Source organism: Thalassophryne amazonica, chromosome 18 (genome assembly GCF_902500255.1).
Source record: "Thalassophryne amazonica chromosome 18, fThaAma1.1, whole genome shotgun sequence".
Lineage (NCBI taxonomy): Eukaryota > Metazoa > Chordata > Actinopteri > Batrachoidiformes > Batrachoididae > Thalassophryne > Thalassophryne amazonica.
In genome coordinates, this window is record NC_047120.1 from 41,065,742 (window position 1) to 41,087,168 (window position 21,427).

A 21,427-nucleotide genomic window follows, 5' to 3' on the forward strand; every position below is an offset into this window, starting at 1 on the left:
CCAAAGATCAGCATGAGCATGCGTTTGGGTAGTGGGTCCCTCTGGTATAAAAACAATCAGCTGTGACACCGATAGCAACGGTCCATTTTCTAGCTCACATTATTACGCTGAGGTTTTGACTTGAGGCTGTTTTAGAGATGATTAATGCCGTCATGGATACCCTTCAAGGTTTTGGTGTTACCACCACCCAATACCTTCAAACAAATTATAAGGATGCCCAGAGTCTATTTATCTGGGTGTCATGGGCAGCAGACCTCAGGAACACCTTCTTTATCTTCTTCCCGCTGTTCTTTCACCTGCGGGCATCGGTGGGCATTAAGCTAATCTGGGTGGCTGTGATTGGAGACTGGCTAAATTTAGTCTTCAAATGGTGAGTAAAGCACATTTGGGCTTTTAAAAAAATTATTTCTGTTGAAGTTTATAAACCACAAGATGCTTGTGTTGTGCTCTTCAGGATTCTGTTTGGAGAAAGGCCTTACTGGTGGGTCCACGAGACTTCTCACTATGCAGATGATGTTCGTCCTTACATTGAACAGTACCCTATGACCTGTGAGACTGGGCCAGGTGAGAGATGTCACCAGACACTCACAGATTCTGATGGGCACAACTATTTACAATGTATTTCCATTAAATAATTGTTCACTGAGTCATTAATATAAGGTCTCTCTGAGAGCCCATACCTGCACAAAGATCCAATAGTCAGTTTCATTGTGACAGGGTTAAGGCCTTTTCACAGTTTCATGTATATTTATCCAGAAAGGTCCAGTATGGTATTCATGATAAACTGGGGTATTCCATCATCTGGTCTTGTGTTTAACTGTGATAGGATTTCTGAGTTGTTTGAAAAAAATAATAATTTTTTTTCCCCTGGCATAAATTTGGATATACCTTGGAAAGCCCTGGAATTTTTATGGAGCCATCACTGGCATGTTTTCTGTAAGGCTATGCTGGAGGTGTACTATGAATGTACTATGATTGTTTTTCACATGTTAGATGGTACAAGTCCATCACATTACATTATCAAAGTGTGCACTAGATCATGTCAGTGGGCAACTATGATCTTCACATCAGTTTGACATGGTTATGTTCTTGTATTAACAGCACAAATAGAAACCGAATGATCCACATAACCACAGTGCTCTGATACAAAACGGGCAACCTACCCGTCTGACGAAGGGCAGGTTGCCTGAAATGTTCCGTTTTGTTAAATAAATCCTTTTTTTTGTATCAGAGCGCTGTGGTTGTGCGGATCAATCGGTTTCTATTTTTGGTACAATTTTTCTTGGTCCAGCATGCCTTTTTAAGTGTTTTGGATGTGTGTGTCTTCGTTGCATTACTTGAATTAGTAGCAGTCATAGGGCATGATGCGGAGTGCGCCCTGTACAGGATGCCAGTCTGTTGTAGGGCCACATATAGACAAACAAACAGTCACACCCGCACACATACCTATGGACAATTTAAAGTTTCCAATCCGCCTAACCTGCATGTCTTTGGATGTGGGAGGAAGCTGGAGCACCCGGAGGTAGCCCACGCAAACATGGGGAGAACATGCAAACTCCACACAAAAAGGCCACAGATGGGAATTGATCACATGACTTTCTTGCTGTGAGGCAACAATGCTAACCACTAAGCCACTATGCTGCCTAATATTATCACCTATACATTATATTTCCAATATTTACCTTGTAGTTTCATGTCCTTCTGAAATCTCCTATGTGTTGTTATCATCCTCGTGCTTTTATTTTGGCAGTTCTGCTCCTAGTGCATTTTGCTGGCTTTACTTCCTTAGCACTCACATTTCCAGTTGTGTATGCACACTCATCTCCCAGTTAATTGTTTCATGCACTAGTTAACCATCACAGCTTTTCACTCCAGTGCCAGATTGTCTTGCATGTATGCTTGCTCACTCACATTTATTTCTAGTATTTGATCTCCAGTTACCAACCTCCATTATCTTCCTACATCTTCCAAGTTTAGTCTGCTGTCTATTGGACATCTTGCATGGTATGATTCCTGTGTACAGACCCTTCTGCTAATTATATTAGATTCTCCTTTTGCCTATGCCCTCATGGACACTGATGCCTTTAACTTCTTGACTATGTACTGAACTCACTCCTTTGTCACAGATCATTTTCCCCTGTTGTTCCCACACAGAAAGGTGTTAATTTCTGCTCAGGGCTCTCTAGTTGTTCTTTGATCATTACAGTGACCTTCCGTGATGCATATCTGTGAAAGACCATTTTGATATGGAGTTTTGTGTGCTGAATAACTCATTCATTCATTCATTCATTCAAAGTGAGAACAGGTGTTTACATCTTTGATGTCTCCTCTAATATTCTTAGATCCCGATTACAGACCTGTGATCCAACTCTTTGTTCCTGAACACTCATCTTTGATCCTGATCACAAACCTTTGAACTGTGAACTGTGTTTTCATCACGGTTTGCTATATCGTTCTTACTTTGATCTTGCAATCAATGTCAAAGGAATCAGCAACAAGGTGTGGCTCATGGCCTTTGATTATGATCACCCAGCTAATCAGAAATGACGATTACAGGATCAAATGTACTGGTAGAGATCCAAGATCAAAGACAAGCTCTCCCCCTTGATCTTGGTTTGCACCAAAATGTATTGGATTCTTCCCTGACAGAAGGCCTACTTTGCCACCAAATTTAATTGAAATCTATTTATTGAAACGTCCTGCTAACAAAAAACAGACAGGCAGCAACTAAAAACGTAACCTCCTTGGCACAGGTAAGTACTGTCTTAACCCTAGAGCACTAACACTGGACGATTTCTACCCACACCATGGATGGTTACATCACATACTAAGGGATTGTGTTCTCCATCTGGGTGAGTCAGACAGCGATATTTAGCCTCTTTTTTTATGTCATAAAGGCAGCCCTTCTGGCCATGCTATGGGAGCTGCAGGCATCTACTACACTCTGGTGACCTCCATCCTCGCTGTCATGGCCACTGAGAGGAAACGCGGGAATAACAAGTACACCAGGAAGAACTGGTGAGTTTGACAGCTACAAGTGAAGCAGAAATTATTTGCACTCTTGTCCACACTGTTGTTTACCATTTTTAGCTCCAGTGCTTATCATGCTATGTGTTCTGAGCGGTGGTTGATCATTGACTCCTACCGTTTCACCTCTTGATTGGGGGGGGGGTTGTAGAAGTTGTTTTGATGTGGAGGCAGCTGCAGTTCTCACGATCAGCAAGAAATAACCGGCAATTGCTATATCGCTGGAAGATAGCCCAGTTGTACACATCATGTAGCTGCAGATTGTCCTCACCAAGATTCGACATTTAAACCTCTTTCAATTTGAACATCTCCAGGTATTTAAAGACGATTCTCTGGATGGTCTTCTGGGGAGTCCAGGTGTGTGTGTGTCTCTCCAGGGTCTTCATTGCTGCCCATTTTCCTCACCAGGTTGTTGCTGGTGTCATCACAGGTCAGGATGCATTCCTAAAAACACATTCTAGTGGTCGTTTGTGAACACAAGTAGACTCACTTGAGGCATTTTGCGTACAACAAAACTCCAAAATATTCATCTGTGCTTTCTCGTGTGATTTCATACATTAGGTATAATTGTTGCTGAGGCCTTCAACAGAACTGAGTGGATCTACAGCGCCAGCATGAAGAAGTACTTCTACACGACTCTCTTCTTGACCTCCTTCGCTTTTGTTTTCTACCTCCTACTCAAGACTCTGGGTGTGGACCTGCTGTGGACCCTGGAGAAGGCACAGAGGTGGTGTGCGAGGGCTGAGTGGGTCCACTTGGACAGCACACCCTTTGCCAGCCTCCTTCGTAATATGGGCACTCTGTTTGGCTTGGGCTTGGGCCTCCACTCACCGCTCTACACCGAGACCAAGAAGAGCAGCAGCACGCGGGTCAGAGCCGCCTGTGTCATCAGCTCTCTAGTCCTTCTGCACCTTTTTGACTCCTTCAAGCCTCCCACGCACAACGCAGCCCTCTACTACCTGCTGTCCTTCTGCAAGAGCGCCACCGTGCCACTGGTCACAGTCACCCTCATCCCGTACTGCATCAACAGTGTGCACAACAAAAAGCAATCATGAGCAGCAGCGTGCACGCTCACAGCAGCAAAGACACTGGTAGCGATTTCTTTCCTCTGGTGCTTTTCGGTTTTTCTGATCATCAGGAAAATGCAGGGAGAACAAAGGAAAATTATTAGTATTATTAGTATTATTTGGACATGGAACTGTGCAAAACGAGGTAAAAGCACGATCCAGGACTCACGGTGGCGCTTACACGTTTAGAATCTAGTAAATTATTATCATTATAATAGTTCAAAAGATCAATAGAGCAGGTGAATGACTGTGTGTTGCTGTTATGAAAAGCCTCACTGCAAAGACAAGAACCGACTCTCTAAGGAATCTGAACTGTTATACCTGTGTGCTCTTAAAATATTTGTTCATAAAATATTTTTCAAACTACAGAATATTTTTTAATAAAGAATAACTTAAACATAGTGAGTGACTTTGTTCATTTTTGGTTGTATATTCACACCGAAGTGCTGCACTGTCTAGACAGTAAGCAGTTTTAAAGGTATACTGCCACTGGGTTTTTAAGCTTTAAGTCATAAAAAGAATTTTCTTTGGCACCACTAGAATTTTATTCCTTATCATTTCAATAAGATGATGTTGCCAATATGAACAAAATTCATGCTGTCTGGAAATAATTTAGAATTTTATTCCCTGAGGGGGAGAAATTCAAGGGATGAGATGCTTGACCAACATTGGGTAGATTTGGAAGGGATTTACAAGAAATCTTATGGATGTTAATGTAAGATTATTCACAGGTAATCAAAAACCTCACATGCGCACACATGCTTCCTCCTGTAGTTAGTCTGCATGATGGCAATGAAGGAAAAGACAACATTCTCTATGGAATTTCCCTCCAGATAAATACGTCCTTTTCATTAAACTGAGCTGTAATTTTGCAACATGTTACAAAAATAAACGTAAACAATTCTTGTATTTCAGTAGAAACTAAATTTTCTCAGTTTTGCTCAATTTAAAGGGCCTTATAGCTTTATTTGTACTTCAGTGCAGCAGATAAATTCATTTTTTCAGTGAAATACTTCACTTATACAAAGAAACATGAAATTTTCTACACATCTTCATAGGTTAAGTCATCATTTTCACTGGATGGCCACTCAAAATTTCAAGATGGCCGCCGTTTTTTCAAGATGGCCACCATGAAGTTTTGATCACGTCAGTTATGCCCTCCTGCCCATGTATTTGAGTTTCTTTGTTGGTTTTATAGAGCCATGGTACCAAGTCTATCATGATCAAAGCCAATCATACAGATGTGCTGGTCATTGGCTTGAGTGTCTTCTCAACTCTACATAGTATGGGTGTGCAGCAGTTGTGGTTGGCATTCGGTCAAGGTTCGAGCCTTCGCTGGATTCCCATCCACGACCTGTCAGACTATGTAGGCCAAGAGACGGCCACAGGAATGCCATTCTTCCATGCCTTCACTGGCTGTGATGTGGTCTCAGCCTTTAGAAACAAAGGGAAGAAGACAGCTTGGCAAACTTGGGATATGTTCCCAGAGGCTACCCCAGTATTTTCTAAACTGAGTAAGTACCCTCCGTCCATTGAGGATGCAGACATGGAGATTCTGGAGAAGTTTGTGGTTCTCATGTGTGACAGATCCAGCACTGTTGACAGTGTAGATGAAGCCAGACTTGACCTGTTTGCCAGGAAGCAGAGGTCGTATGAAGCCATCCCTCCTACCAGTGCAGCTCTGCTTCAACACACCAAACGTGCAGCATACCAGGCAGGATGCATATGGGCTCAGGCAATACTACGTCAGCCAGAAGCAGAGAGTCCATCTGATTGGGGCTGGGAGAAAGCAGGTGATGAGTGGAAGGGCTGCAACTCTGGCTGCCATGGCAGGTGCAAATGCTACAGGCTCGGACTGGCTTGTACAGCTTTGTGCATTTGCAAATGTGACCTGTAAGCTGTCTCCTGAATGAGCTTATGATTTTTGTATGGGTTTGCTGAGTTAGTCAGCCTAATGTCTTTTGGAAAAGGACATATCTTCTTCCTATCTGGCCTGAAGTTTTTTTTCAGCTGCAGACCCACAAGCCACATAAATGAGCTCTCATACTTTTTTATTGATCTTCATTTGCTTATACTTACAGAATACAATTAAAATAGCACAAAGTGAAAGTGGTAAATATATTTTTCTACCAAAAGGTGCACTAAATCAAATCATTGTCCGGCAAGACTGCCACTCATCCAGTGCATATTTACCAGCTTGTAACTGCAAAATTGAGCCAGTGTCACAATGATGCACATCTGGATCAGTTCTATTTTCCCTAGATATCTATAGTCCATCTTTTCATTCATGAATTCTGAAAATATTTCATGACAGGCAGAGATTGCATCTATAGGTATCTCACAATTCTTGCATTCAAAATAATTTAGGATATGTCAACGCCGTAACGGAACTAAAATTCCAGCCTTATAATTTGGAGTTTTCAATGCATTGTTGTGATTTGCTTCTATCTTCTTTATTACCACCATATGTTTGTGCATCATATATAGCAATACAAATCCTAGAACCAAGTTCTCTTACCAGACAAACAAAAAAGAAAGTTTTCTATCGCGAAAGGGATTTTAGAGATTTTTCTCATAGCAAAAGGGTTCCTCGATGGTCATTTTGTTAAATATAATTCATCATAATGAAAAATATATTACTTCTGACTTATTAAATTAACTGTTCTGCAAAGTGGAACAGGAATGGAACACTTGAATGTGTATTTTTTTTATATGTATACCCAAAAAATGACAGAAATCAGTACAACCGGTGGCCATCTTGAAAAAATGGTGGCCATATTGAAATGTTGCGTGGCTATCCAAACTTTTCAAAAGAGTTGGTTCTAGTGAGCAAGTGTGCCAAATTTTATGTAATATAGTATATATCAATAGTAATTGATATATGTTTTTAAGGTTGTAGTAGAGGCGACCCTTACCAAAAAGTAGTACATACAAGTATGTTTCAAGTATACTTCCAGTTTTCTTTTTATATACTTATCAGTACTATTTTTTTGGTAAGGGTCGCCTCTACTACAACCTTAAAAACATATATCAATTACTATTTAGCAGAGACTAAGATTATAGATACCTCTATACTGTCTGGAGTTACTTTAAGCAGTAATGGAACCCTTGAGAACATGACTATGTTCACATAACTGGCTGTAGGGATTTAAATGTGATTTTTACAGCTGTGCACAGGGGTAGTCAAGCGAGGCTGATATTACAACCCCTGGCAAACATTATGGAATCACCGGCCTCGGAGGATGTTCATTCAGTTGTTTAATTTTGTAGAAAAAAAGCAGATCACAGACATGACACAAAACTAAAGTCAAACACTATAAGAAAACAAGAAAAAAAGATTGTGGCAGTCAGTAACGGTTACTTTTTTAGACCAAGCAGAGGAAAAAAATATGGAATCACTCAATTCAGAGGAAAAAATTATGGAATCACCCTGTAAATTTTCATCCCCCAAACTAACACCTGCATCAAATCAGATCTACTCGTTGACACTATGCCATGACATTGACCCTATGTGTCTTTTTACAAGGAATGTTTTCGCAGTTTTTGCTCTATCGCAAGATGCATTATCATCTTGAAACATCCCCAAACATCCTTTCAATTGTCCAAAATATCAATGTAAACTTGTGCATTTATTGATGATGTAATGACAGCCATCTCCCCAGTGCCTTTACCTTACATGCAGCCCCATATCATCAATGACTGTGGAAATTTACATGTTCTCTTCAGGCAGTCATCATTATAAATCTCATTGGAACGGCACCAAACAAAAGGTCCAGCATCATCACCTTGCCCAATGCAGATTCGAGATTCATCACTGAATATGACTTTCATCCAGTCATCCACAGTCCAAGAATGCTTTTCCTTAGCCCATTGTAACCTTGTTTTTTTCTGTTTAGGTGTTAATTGTTATGTGTCGGACGCAGCCCGGAGAACCGACCAGCGTTTGAAGGACCCAGTATAAAATAAGCAGAGCACGGTACAAAGGATAACAGAGTTTAATAAACATAACAGTGATGTGAAAAAATATAAAAGTGCGCGGTCTGGCGTGGTGGATTGCGGTGCGCTCCCAGCAGCGCTAACGGTCCGGAGCCAGAACCAATTCGGACCCAAGGACCCCGCCGACACCCCCCAGGTGGCCGCGACAAACCGAGTCTGTGAAAGAAGGAATCATTATGTGAGTCCACACTCAACACACAGAGAGACCACTCAAAGGTGTACAAACAGCAAACACTTCCTGGCTTAATTGCAAATCAGCTTCCCACCCTGCAGGCATGGAACACCCTGTTCACAAAACTCCACTGCAGTGGAAGCTGATTTAAACGACCAACATACAGCTCAATATAATAAGGTGTGAGGGACACCACATTTACTGACTGTATAAATGTTAGTCACAAAATCTAACGTACCTCAGGAAGTGTGCTGACGAGCGTGAGACCTCACCCTCTCCTCTTTCACAGACCATGCATCAAACCTGGACGTTCTCTGCATCCACTGATGATGAGATGGCTTCCAAGACGACGATCTCACCCGTCTGGTCACAAGGTCGAGTCTCTGGCAAATACACACTGTGTACTCCAGTCTTAAATGCCACCATGTTCCAATCCATGTAGATGCACCACAGCTGTGAGTCCTGACGAGCCGCAGGTGATCAGCCTCAGGTGATCAGGGTGAGGTCCTGATAAACTCAGCTACACAGCCACTCAGTCCCAAATGCGCACCACCTGGAAGGAAAAACAAAAGACAGGACAGAAAACAGAAACAAAAGGCAGCCAGGCCCCCCCAGCCACACAACAGCACCCCACCCTCACGGGAAGCCTCCCGGCGACCACACAAACCCGGCCCAGGAGAAACACCCCCCTCCAGGGGCCATGGCTGGAAACCATATCTGCATTCGTCTTCCAACAGAATGGTTGATGTCTTGTCCTCTGGCTGCATCTTTGCCTTTGTTTCTGTCAGTCAATTAGCACAGGTGTGGCCAGGAGTTCTTAAACCTGTGCGGTCAGCCTTTGTCCAACCATGTTCACAGTCTGGTTAGTCATAAAACAAAAAAGACAAACACAAGCAACCAAACCACCCCCCCTCCTCAGGGGACCGTCCCATCAAACCCCGGGAGGAGGAGAAAAGAAAAACAACCCAAACTTAAACTTGCAAATAAAGACGCTAACACCCCCCCCCCCTCCCCAGAGGACCGTTCCATCAAACCCCGGGAAGGGGAGAAAAGAAAAACAACCCAAACTTAAGCTAACAAATAAAAACACTAACACCCCCCCCCCCTCCCCAGAGGACCGTTCCATCAAACCCCGGGAAGGGGAGAAAAGAAAAACAACCCAAACTTAAGCTAACAAATAAAAACACTAACACCCCCCCCCCTAACGACATGTAGGGACCAACACCCCCCAGAGGACATCCCGCCAGCTCCAGGAGTAATAACCACAGCCGAGGTCCCTCTGGGATCCAATGTCACCCACAGGGACTCCCAGCGCCTCCCAGAGGACCATTCCATCAACCCCAGGAGACGCCTCCCCTCATGACCAACGGACCCAGCCCTGGCCGTCTATGGCTAGATGGACCCACAGCCCTTTCCCCCCCAGAGGACACCACAGTCAAACCCTGAGGGCGGAAACTGGGGGGAAAAACAAAAGGAAAAAAAAAACATACAAACAAAACAACCCCAACCCCACCCCCTTGGCGCAGTGGAAACTGGAAGCACGTCCAGTGTCACCAACCGTGACTATACCCCAGAAGCCAACCGGGAGGAATGGAACAGCGGTTATGGCAGACGGCACAAAACGGCGCCACTCCTCCGACTCCCAAACCAGCCACCAGCTGCGGGTATATCCCACTGCCCCAAACCTCAGCCACGCCGATGGCAGACGGCTCAAAGGCGCACTGAAGCCGGAGGTGGAACAGGGAATCAACAAACAAAAACACCCCCCCCCCCCAGGTGCAGAGGTTACCTGGGAAACACCCAGCATAACCAAACTGCACCACTCCAGCAACGCCGACACTACGGCTCACACGGCTGGAGCCAGAGGAGAAGAGAGGGAACAAAAAGAAAATACCCCAAACCCCCCCCTCCCCTCCCGGGTGCAGAGGTTACCCGGGAAACGCCCAGCATAACCAAACTGCACCACTCCAGCAACGCCGACTCTACGGCTCACCCGGCTGGAGTCAGAGGAGAAGAGAGGGCATAACAAAAAACAAAACAAAAAAAAAGAAAAAACAACCCAATTACCCCCCATTACCCCCCAGGGGACCGTCCCATCAAACCCTGGGGAGGTGAAACTAAAAGAAATAAAAAGAAAGACTAACAGACTAACATAAAGTTGCTTGGGTCCTTTTTTGTTGCTCCAAACAGGCTGCAGGGTCACAACCCCAGACACTAATAGTGGAAAACAAAAAATAAAATCCCACACAAAAACCAACTCAAAAAACACCCACACAAAATGAACCAACACAAAACTAATCAGTGGTTTATACTGTCAAGCTCAAACAAATCGAACACACCTGTTCCAACTTAAGAGCTTAACGGTAATGTGACTCAGTCACCACAAGAGGGAGCCAGAGTGCTAAAAATGAAAAACCCCCTTTGCTGACAGAAAACAAACGAGCTGCTTTTCTGTGCGCAGCTGTGTGCAACACACAACCAAAAATGTGATTCAACTAAATAACACCGGAGCTGACACAACAGACGCAGTAGCTATCATTACCCGGGGAAACGGGGCTACGACTGTAACAGGAAGCACCGCGACCCGTGCCACAGAGCTCCGCCGTGCGCGTTCACCCATTACAGACCCACTCCTGCAGCTCCCGTTTAAACCTCTTATCCGGTCGAAGTGTGACGCGAAGCCGTCGCCAGTCACACTCCACCACGACCCACTGATAAGGCACAAACACAGGAAACACGGCTGCAAGAGAGCACGAATCAGCACTCAGCAATGGGCCCTCAAACACGCACCATCCGGGCGGAGAGCACCCGCAACTGATCCGGATAACTTCTGAACGTCTGCTGCCGCCTTCCCGGCGCGTTACCATCTCTGCTACCGCTGGGTCCATGATGTTTGGCCAGAGACTACTGTTATGTGTCGGACGCAGCCCGGAGAACCGACCAGCGTTTGAAGGACCCAGTATAAAATAAGCAGAGCACGGTACAAAGGATAACAGAGTTTAATAAACATAACAGTGATGTGAAAAAATATAAAAGTGCGCGGTCTGGCGTGGTGGATTGCGGTGCGCTCCCAGCAGCGCTAACGGTCTGGAGTCAGAACCAATTCCGACCCAAGGACCCCGCCGACACCCCCCCAGGTGGCCGCGACAAACCGAGTCTGTGAAAGAAGGAATCATTATGTGAGTCCACACTCAACACACAGAGAGATCACTCAAAGGTGTACAAACAGCAAACACTTCCTGGCTTAATTGCAAATCAGCTTCCCACCCTGCAGGCATGGAACACCCTGTTCACAAAACTCCACTGCAGTGGAAGCTGATTTAAATGACCAACATACAGCTCAATATAATAAGGTGTGAGGGACACCACATTTACTGACTGTATAAATGTTAGTCACAAAATCTAACGTACCTCAGGAAGTGTGCTGACGAGCGTGAGACCTCACCCTCTCCTCTTTCACAGACCATGCATCAAACCTGGACGTTCTCTGCATCCACTGATGATGAGATGGCTCCCGAGACGACGATCTCACCCGTCTGGTCACAAGGTCGAGTCTCTGGCAAATACACACTGTGTACTCCAGTCTTAAATGCCACCATGTTCCAATCCATGTAGATGCACCACAGCTGTGAGTCCTGACGAGCCGCAGGTGATCAGCCTCAGGTGATCAGGGTGAGGTCCTGATAAACTCAGCTACACAGCCACTCAGTCCCAAATGCGCACCACCTGGAAGGAAAAACAAAAGACAGGACAGAAAACAGAAACAAAAGGCAGCCAGGCCCCCCCAGCCACACAACAGTTAATGATGGCTTTCGTTTAGCTTTTCTGTATGTAAATCCCATTTCCTCCCATTCGTTCCTCATTTGTTTTGTTGTGCATTTTTTGATTTTTGAGACATATTGTTTTAAGTTTTCTGTCTTGACGCTTTGATGTCTTCCTTGGTCTACCAGTATGTTTGCCTTTAACAACCTTCCCATGTTGTTTGTATTTGGTCCAGAGTTTAGACACAGCTGACTGTGAATAACCAACATCTTTTGCAACATTGCATGATGATTTACTCTCTTTTAAGAGTTTGATAATCCTCTCCTTTGTTTCAATTGACATCTCTCGTGTTGGAGCCATGATTCATGTCAGTCCACTTGGTGCAACAGCTCTCCAAGGTGTGTTCACTCCTTTTTAGATGCAGACTAATGAGCAGATCTGATATGATGCAGGTGTTAGTTTTGGGGATGAAAATTTACAGGGTGATTCCATAATTTTTTCCTCAGAATTGAGTGATTCCAATGGAGTGAAATTTATTTTTAAAAAAAGCTTGGTAATAATTTCTACAGAAATTCTAAGTTATTTTAATGGGGTTTCTTGCTTTTGCAAATAAATGTTGCTTGTGGGGTGAGTGGATGGGAAGCATCATTGTACAGTGGTTTGAGAACATGTTGCAAGATGAAGGGGCATTAACCTTCAAGTCCCTACTTCACCAGACTGTAAATTCCTCAAATAATATTGGATACTGATTCTATTGGACAACTATTGGCTTAACCATGGAATTGATCAGCTGGTCTCTGAACGCTATTGACACCATCTTTTCTAGAAGAAGGTCAGGACCGGGGGATCCTACCTGCCCAGATGGAACGCATCCTGCGGGCTATGTTCTCGACTCCTGGGGGTCTTGGCGTATTGCATGCTTGGCGCCTTCTCCTTTGAGGACATCGAGGATTTATTCATATTTGGTCTTATGGTAGCAGGGCTGGTACTCTCTGGCTTATGTGCTGCCCTGATCTACCGGAAAATTGGCAAGACGGCGGCATCAAGAAACACGGCCCCTCACTTGTCCGTCATGATTAACAAGGTTGGCAAGGTAGTGCATTCTCAGACTGTGATGACTCTTGAACTCAGACGCAAATTGGATGACATCTTGGAGCAGATGTGTGCCTTACAGATGAAGTTGAAGATTTTCGAGGCCGGGGTATATTCTTAATTCATAATTGGGAATATTCTTAATTCATAATTGGTATTTGGTTGTTCAAGTGGAACTGTAAAAAGTGTTTTTCACTGCTCAAACCACAACACAGCAGGCTTATCAAGCCTGAAGGACAAATTGCCCGACTGTTTTCCTCCAGAGGAATGTCTTCAGGCCTTGGTGATTATTTAGCTCCTTTCTTATATCAACCCACAAAGACAATAAACTGTTTTTCACAGGACTGAAGCATGCTCCACTCCCTCTCCCCACCCCCCTCCTACCCCCATTACACACCCCCACTCCAGCTTCTGCTCACGTCACCCCCCATCCCTTCTGCAGGGGCGGCACGGTTTTAGCTGCTGCTGGTCCCAGTTCCCTCCCAAGCTGACGGTGGCGCAACTCAGGGTTGCTGTGCGACCTTCACCCACTTGCCTCAATTCAGATAACGGACTTCTTCAAATTTAGTGCACATAAACAATGTCAAATGTGTATGTGCTGTCTTTAATTCTGATGTGTGCCGTTATTATGGTAAACAAGTAATAATTGTGGACTAATTGTTGTTGTTGAGGTAACTGGAGTGTAAACATAATTTCTCCACTGTGAGATCAATAAAGTATATATATATATATATATATATGAGGGCTGTCAATAAAGTATAGGTCCTTTTTATTTTTTTCAAAAACTATATGGATTTCATTCATATGTTTTTACGTCAGACATGCTTGAACCCTCGTGCGCATGCGTGAGTTTTTCCATGCCTGTCGGTGACATCATTCACCTGTGAGCACTCCTTGTGGGAGGAGTCGTCCAGCCCCTCGTCGGAATTCCTTTGTCTGAGAAGTTGCTGAGAGACTGGCGCTTTGTTTGATCAAAATTTTTTCTAAACCTGTGAGACACATCGAAGTGGACACGGTGAAAATTTTAACGGCTGATGAGAGATTTTGAGGTGATACTGTTGCTTTAAGGACTTCCAACACAGCGGGATGTCGCGCAGTGCTCTCAGGCGCCGTCGTCAGCCTGTTTCAAGCTGAAAACCTCCACATTTCAGGCTCTATTGATCCAGGACGTCGTGAGAGAACAGAGAAGTTTCAGAAGAAGTCGGTTTCAGCATTTTATCCGGATATTCCACTGTTAAAGGAGATTTTTTTAATGAAAGACGTGCGGGCGGATTGCAGCGTCGGGACGCAGCCGGCGCGGTGCGGCGGCACAGGAAAAACACCTCCGTGTTGATAACCATTTGTAAAATCCAGGTGGCTTTTGATGGCTTTCAGTGGAGTGAGTATATGAGAAATTGTTTAACAGCTGGACATGTTCCAACTTGTCCTTAAGGCTTCCAACAGAGGTGGTTTTCCTGTGGCGGAGCGTCGTGACGGAGCGTCGCGGCGGCTGCGAGCCGACGCTGCAATCCGCCCACACGTCTTTCATTAAAAAAATCTCCTTTAACAGTGGAATATCCGGATAAAATGCTGAAACCGACTTCTTCTGAAACTTCTCTGTTCTCTCACGACGTCCTGGATCAATAGAGCCTGAAATGTGGAGGTTTTCAGCTTGAAACAGGCTGACAACGGCGCCTGGGAGCGCTGCACGACGTCTCGCTCCGTGGGAAGTCCTTAAAGCGACAGTATCACCTCAAAATCTCTCATCAGCCGTTAAAATTTTCACCGAAAACCAGCTTAATTTTTCGAACCGTGTCCACTTCGATGTGCCTCACAGGTTTAGAAAAAATTTTGATCAAACAAAGTGCCAGTCTCTCAGCAACTTCTCAGACAAAGGAATTCTGACGAGGGGCTGGACGACTCCTCCCACAAGGAGTGCTCACAGGTGAATGACGTCACCGACAGGCGTGGAAAAACTCACGCATGCGCACGAGGGTTCAAGCATGTCTGACGTAAAAACATATGAATGAAATCCATATAGTCTTTGAAAAAAATAAAAAGGACCTATACTTTATTGACAGACCTCATATATATATATATATATATATATATATATATATATATATATATATAAGCACAAACAAATGAATGAAAGGATGTTTTTTTTTTGCATGCATGCATGCATGCATGCATAACACAATATGACCTCTGCACAGCAGCACTTTGTAAAAGTACTCTGTTCATCATATGATGAGTTACCGGGGGTGCAACAATAAACTGTTAAACCGAAAACCCAAACTATGAAAAACCTGTGAGTTCACTGACTATAAATTATACTGCAATGTTCATATTTGATTTTATTATGATTATGCAAAAATGCAATGTAACAACAAATTTGAACATTTCAAGTGACATTACTCCGTCTTTTGAATTTTACGGTAGTCTTTTATTCCTCTATGAATAAACATGACAGGAATGCATTGTGAAAGTACAGTGACATTACCGAACCATGATGCAAGTCCATCATTACCATAACACACATACGTAACAAACACAACACTGTCATTCATAAGAAACTGCAAGTAAACTGAAGCCCTTCAAAAACACAGAAGGTTTAATAACGCTGATTACATAAAAAATTGCAAACATAAACAATAAATTAAAAGTAAACCATAGAAATCATCAAACTAACAGTGCCTATATTATCAAATTAAAAACAGATCTGACATTAAATCTCTCTTTTTAAAATTCCTGAGACTGAATTTGCAAACAAAAACATTTGTTGCAAATCTGATATTCATAATATAATATAATATATTTATGCCTTGTGTACGTATGACAAACATAAGGATAAACCATAGAATATCATCAAACATCACACTACATATTCACCAACAGCTCTAATTTTCATAAAAGTGGGAAAAGGTAATCTCCGCAAATCGTCTTTTTATTTTGTTGATAACTTTGATAAATACCAAATAGTGGAACCCGGGGCATGGTGAATCAGCAGCTATATCTGCAAAACTGCATATACAGTATATTTTGCTGCAGGTATGCCATATTTTTATGCATAAAGACATCCCCCTTGTAAATTACTGTTTTGTTTTTGGATACATTAAGAGTAAAACTAAGTGGTACGTGAAGTCAGTTTTTTCCTATCAAAATTAAATTTTGTGGATGTCAGTGTCTTTGTATTTATTTCTCACAACAGAGGAAAGGTGGCCCAAAAAATTGCTATTAGTTAGAAGTCTACCCCGTCCAACTGATGAATATGTGTTATGTCTTCTCCAGACTATCATTTATTTGATAACATCACTCATGTGTGTCACATGCACCCCGGGCACAGTGAATTGAGGCACAGTGAATCAGTCTAGAAAGTGATTTACAAAGCCCCAGTAGCAAGTGGATGAAAATATTACTTGATGAAGCTTATTTTTCCATGAATTATTTCTATAATTTGTGTATATAAACAACTGTTTTCACGTTTGAACAGAAATTATGACAGTTGTATTTATAATAGTTTCCAAAGAACTTATATCACTATATAAGACACTCGCACATTACATAGCTGGTTTGCTGGATTATAGTTTGTAAATGCATCAGCATATATTTAATAATTTTGAAGAAATCTTTATAATCATGTATTTTTCATTGATTCACTGTGTCCCGGACACTGATCCACTGTGCCCTGTGAATCAGTGTCTGGGGCACAGTGAATCAAAATTTTTAAAATCGATTTTAAGCACCTGTAAATTACACTTGGGGAGAAATAAATAACACAGCCTTATAAAACAATAACTTGGTGTATTAAATTCACAATAGAATGACCTAAACCTATGCACAATGTGTTTATGCTGCCACAAAGCAACATTTCTGATCCACTGTGCCCCAGCTTCCACTATTCACTAATTGTGGTTAAACAACAAAACATTTTCTTGCAATTGATGAGGGTGAATTTAACAGGGCAGCGTTTAATGCTTTGTGTGAACCCAAAATGTGAAGACAAAATTTCAGCATATATGGTGTAATCATTAACTCAGAACTAAAGCCCTTTAGTTTACTGTGCAGTGATGACACGGACCCACACGTCACACAACCGTCACAGCATCAGTTTGTGGTCATAAGGCCAACGTGCAAGTTGAACATTCAATATTTATTTGTGCTTTGCAGCATATGTACCAAACTGCCCAGGTCCATGAAAAACTACTCTGATTAAAAAAAGAAAGGGGAAAAAAATCTAGGTCACCACATGAGCCAACAAACTGCTGTTTGGTTTTTGAGTCTCTGAGGGTGAGCTGGAAGGTTCAAACGGTACGCTGGTATGAAAGAAAATGGCAGATCAATTCAACTTTCAACTTTTGATAATTGTATTTATTTATTTATTTATTTTCTCACAGGCACAGTCATACTTGAAAGATGGCTGTAATGAGTCCAAAGGGTTGGGTTTGGGGGAGGGGGAGGGGGGGGTGGTTGGTGGTGGAGGATATTGCGATTTCATTAAGCACCTAAAGAACAATTTGGACCTTCGTGTGGAATGGTTGCTGCACTCAGGGATTATGTTCCAGAATTAGCAACAGTCCAAAACTACAGCTACACTTAAAGGTGAAATCTGACATTTTTCAACCTGGGATCTATTTTTAGATTTAGATTTGGGGGGGCAAAAAATTAATTGAAAATTAATGATTTAGAACACAAACACCACCTCAGGGTGGGTTTTAAAGAAAGGGCACCTGCTCAGCAGATGCTAAGACGTTAAGGTAAGCAGCTGACTGGGTAAGACGTTAAGGTAAGCAGCTAACTGTATAAATTGGTCATCTTAAAAAGATTTATTTACAATTTGTCCGATAAATGTGCATGTTTACCTTCACATGACAACTGTCCACATTACCGGACACTTTTAATGATGTTTTCACCTGTTCTGTGGTGACAAGAAGTGATTTACTAGGGGTGTTGTTATGTGTCGGATGCAGCTCGGCGAACCGACCAGCGTTTGAAGGACCCAGTATGAAATAAGCAGAGCACGGTTCAAAGGCTAACTGAATTTAATACATAACAGTGATAATATAATAACAAAAGGTGCGGCCTGGCGTGGTGCGCTCCCAGCAGCGCTAACGGTCCGGAGCCAGAAGCTGTTTCGGACCCAAGGACCCCGCCGACACCCCCCAGGTGGCCGCAACAACCGAGTCTGTGAAAGAAGGAACCATTATGTGAGTCCACACTCTACACACAGAACACTTAAAGGTGTACAAACAGCAAACACTTCCTGGCTTGATTACTGATCAGCTTCCCAACCTGCAGGCATGGAACATCCAGTTCACAAAACTCCACTGCAGTGAAAGCTGATACATGACTAACAAACAGCTCAATACAATAAGGTGTGAGGGACACCACATTTACTGACTGTATAACTGTTAGTCACAAAATCTAACGTACCTCAGGAAGTGTGCTGACGAGCGTGAAACCTCACCCCCTCCTCTTTCACAGACTGTGCATCAAACCTGGACGTTCTCAGCATCCGCTGCTGATGAGATGGCTCCCAAGACGACGATCTCACCCGTCTGGTCACAAGGTCGAGTCTCTGGCAAATACACACTGTGCACTCCAGTCTTAAATGCCAACATGTTCCAATCCATCCAGATGCACCACAGCTGTGAGTCCTGACGAGTCGCAGGTGATCAGGGTGAGGTCCTGACAGCCTCAGCAACACAGCCACTCAGTCCCAAACGCACGCCACCTGGGAGGAAACCAAAAGACAGAAACAAACCGGCAGCCAGGCCCCCCCAGCCATATAACAGGTGTTGCACCATTACTACCCCGCCTCACGCCCTATGACTGTTGGGATTGGCTCCAACCACCTGTGAACCTTATGTGGAGTATGCATGGATAAATGGATGGATAAATTGATGTTTCTGATTGCCCCGTCCAGTAACAAGAATTAGCTGATTAGCCTGCGGCAGTGTCTGCATTCTAACTCAATAGTAACTCCCTTCGGCTGCTCCCTTGTTTTGTACTCAGGGTCGCCACAGCAAATCCAAGGTGGATCTGAATGTTGAATTGGCACAAATTTTATGCCGGATGCCCTTCCTGACGCAACTCCACATTACATGGAGAAATGTGGTAGGGGTGGGATTCGAACCGGGAACCTTCCGCACTGAAACCAAGTGCATTAACCACTTGGCCACCACCCCTTGCATTCTAATTCAATAATGGCTTGATTAAATTTATTTTTGTTGCAAAATAAAAGGCGACCCCTCAAATCATTTAAAAATAGAGCCTATGTTGAAAAATATTAACATTCTCCTTTAAAAGGGGTAAAGAGAACCATTAGATGACTGTAGATATGGAAGATCTGTAACTGTCACCAATACACTGATGGTGTTCACCACATGGTTTATAAGTATCAATCAGATAGATGCTGTTGGAATATTCTGCTAGAGAGTTGAGAACTTTTTGCAAACATTACTCACCTAGTAAAAGGACCTGATCAAAAGTGTACCATCTTTGTTTTGAAGCAGGTCCTGCTGATTCCATTGGACATGTCGTCACCCAGGACAAATTTGGTCCATCACTCTGAGGCAATCCATGCGGTTACAAAACATCACCCCCTCCTCCCCAAATTAAAGGCCAAGATTGATTCTTCTGTGAAGGCGGTGATGGGTTCAGGTTTCCATGTTGTTTGTGCACTAACTTTCCAAGTGCACTTGGGAAAGTAGTGACTGCCAAACCATAAATGGACTTCATGCTACAGTATCACGACCAAACATCTGACGAAGGGTGCTTTTTTTTTTTTTTTTTCCTCATCAGGACAATACCCCAGGCCACAAGTTGGCGGTTGCCACGGCTGCTGTGCATAAATATTGTTTCCAGCTGGATGAAAGAAAACTCATCAGACTAACCTGATTTGGTACCGTCTGATTCCAAACATGACAAAATATTTACAGTATGTAGTCACTGTACCAAGAAGAAGACAAAAGAACAAACAACATGAAAGGTGGCCGCAAAAACAACTTATGAGGGGTACATGATGTAGAATATTTCCACAAATCTACTGTTTTACCAGAATTAGAATTTCATGGTGAATGTATTGCAGGAAGATTTTTTCCCCAAGATAAAACCACAAGAAAAAAAAACTACATAACTTATATTTGGTTAGCTGGGCGTAATATTACCTCTTCATTATTTATTTTTGTTTTTAATTTTATGCACATTTGCAGTGTTTCAGATTTTTAATCGAACAATTATATTTAGTGTTAGATATCGGCTGTTTCATTCATTTAAAAAAAAAAGTTACTTCTCTTATCAAGTGCACATCTGAGTCTACAGTTTGGGGATTAATTCGTAAAACAAGCAAACTGTAAAGGAAAATTTATTTCTACGTTTCTCGACAAAACAAAGAATGAACACAAGGGGGTGCTAATGAGCCGCCGCAACGTCACGTCATAGATATTTTGTTGTGGAAATGTCGTCATTTGTGCAGAAACAAATGGTACAATTGTCAATTAAGTAAGAAAAGACGTCACCGTGGTTATTTGTAGCTAGAGATTAAAACGTTTTCACTGTATGTAGCCACGGAATTTTTTTTTTATTTTCTTGGTCACATTATTTCCACAATCCCAATTTAATGAGTGAAAACTCTGATGCATATATCAGCCATTTATTACAACTGAAAGCTTTACCAACACGCAACTGCTACAATCAATCAATCAATCAATCAATCAATCAATCAATAAATAAAGTAAAGTAAAGTAAAGTAAAGTGGCGTCAGTTAAGTGAGAAAAAAGGTCACCGTGATTATTTGTAGATAGAAATTATTTTTTTTCCACTATATGTAGCCACAGATTTTTTTTTTTCTTTTCTTGGTCACATTATTTCCAAAATCCCAATTTAATGAGTGAAAATTATGATGCATATATCAGTCATTTATTACAATTGAAAGCTTTACCAACACGCAGCTGCTACAAATAAATAAATAAATAAAGTGGCGTCAATTAAGTGAGAAAAGAGGTCACCGTGATTATTTGTAGATATAAATTATTTTTTTTCCACTATATGTAGCCACAGATTTTTTTTTCTTTTCTTGGTCACATTATTTCCAAAATCCCAATTTAATGAGTGAAAATTCTGATGCATATATCAGTCATTTATTACAATTGAAAGCTTTACCAACACGCAGCTGCTACAAATAAATAAATAAATAAAGTAAAGTGGCGTCAATTAAGTGAGAAAAGAGGTCACCGTGATTATTTGTAGATAGAAATTATTTTTTTCCACTATATGTAGCCACAGATTTTTTTTTTCTTTTCGTGGTCACATTATTTCCAAAATCCCAGTT

At 42.5% G+C, this 21,427-nt stretch overlaps 1 protein-coding gene across 1 annotated transcript; it reads left to right on the forward strand.

Annotated features, from left to right (window-relative positions):
- Positions 1–4,495, forward strand: g6pca.2 (glucose-6-phosphatase a, catalytic subunit, tandem duplicate 2). The gene is made up of 5 exons (XM_034194567.1): positions 1–370; positions 455–564; positions 2,898–3,018; positions 3,342–3,457; positions 3,589–4,495. The coding sequence occupies exons 1-5, from the start codon at positions 138–140 to the stop codon at positions 4,080–4,082; spliced, it is 1,074 nt and encodes a 357-aa protein (XP_034050458.1). The 5' UTR covers positions 1–137; the 3' UTR covers positions 4,083–4,495.
- Positions 4,496–21,427: the final 16,932 nt, after the last annotated feature.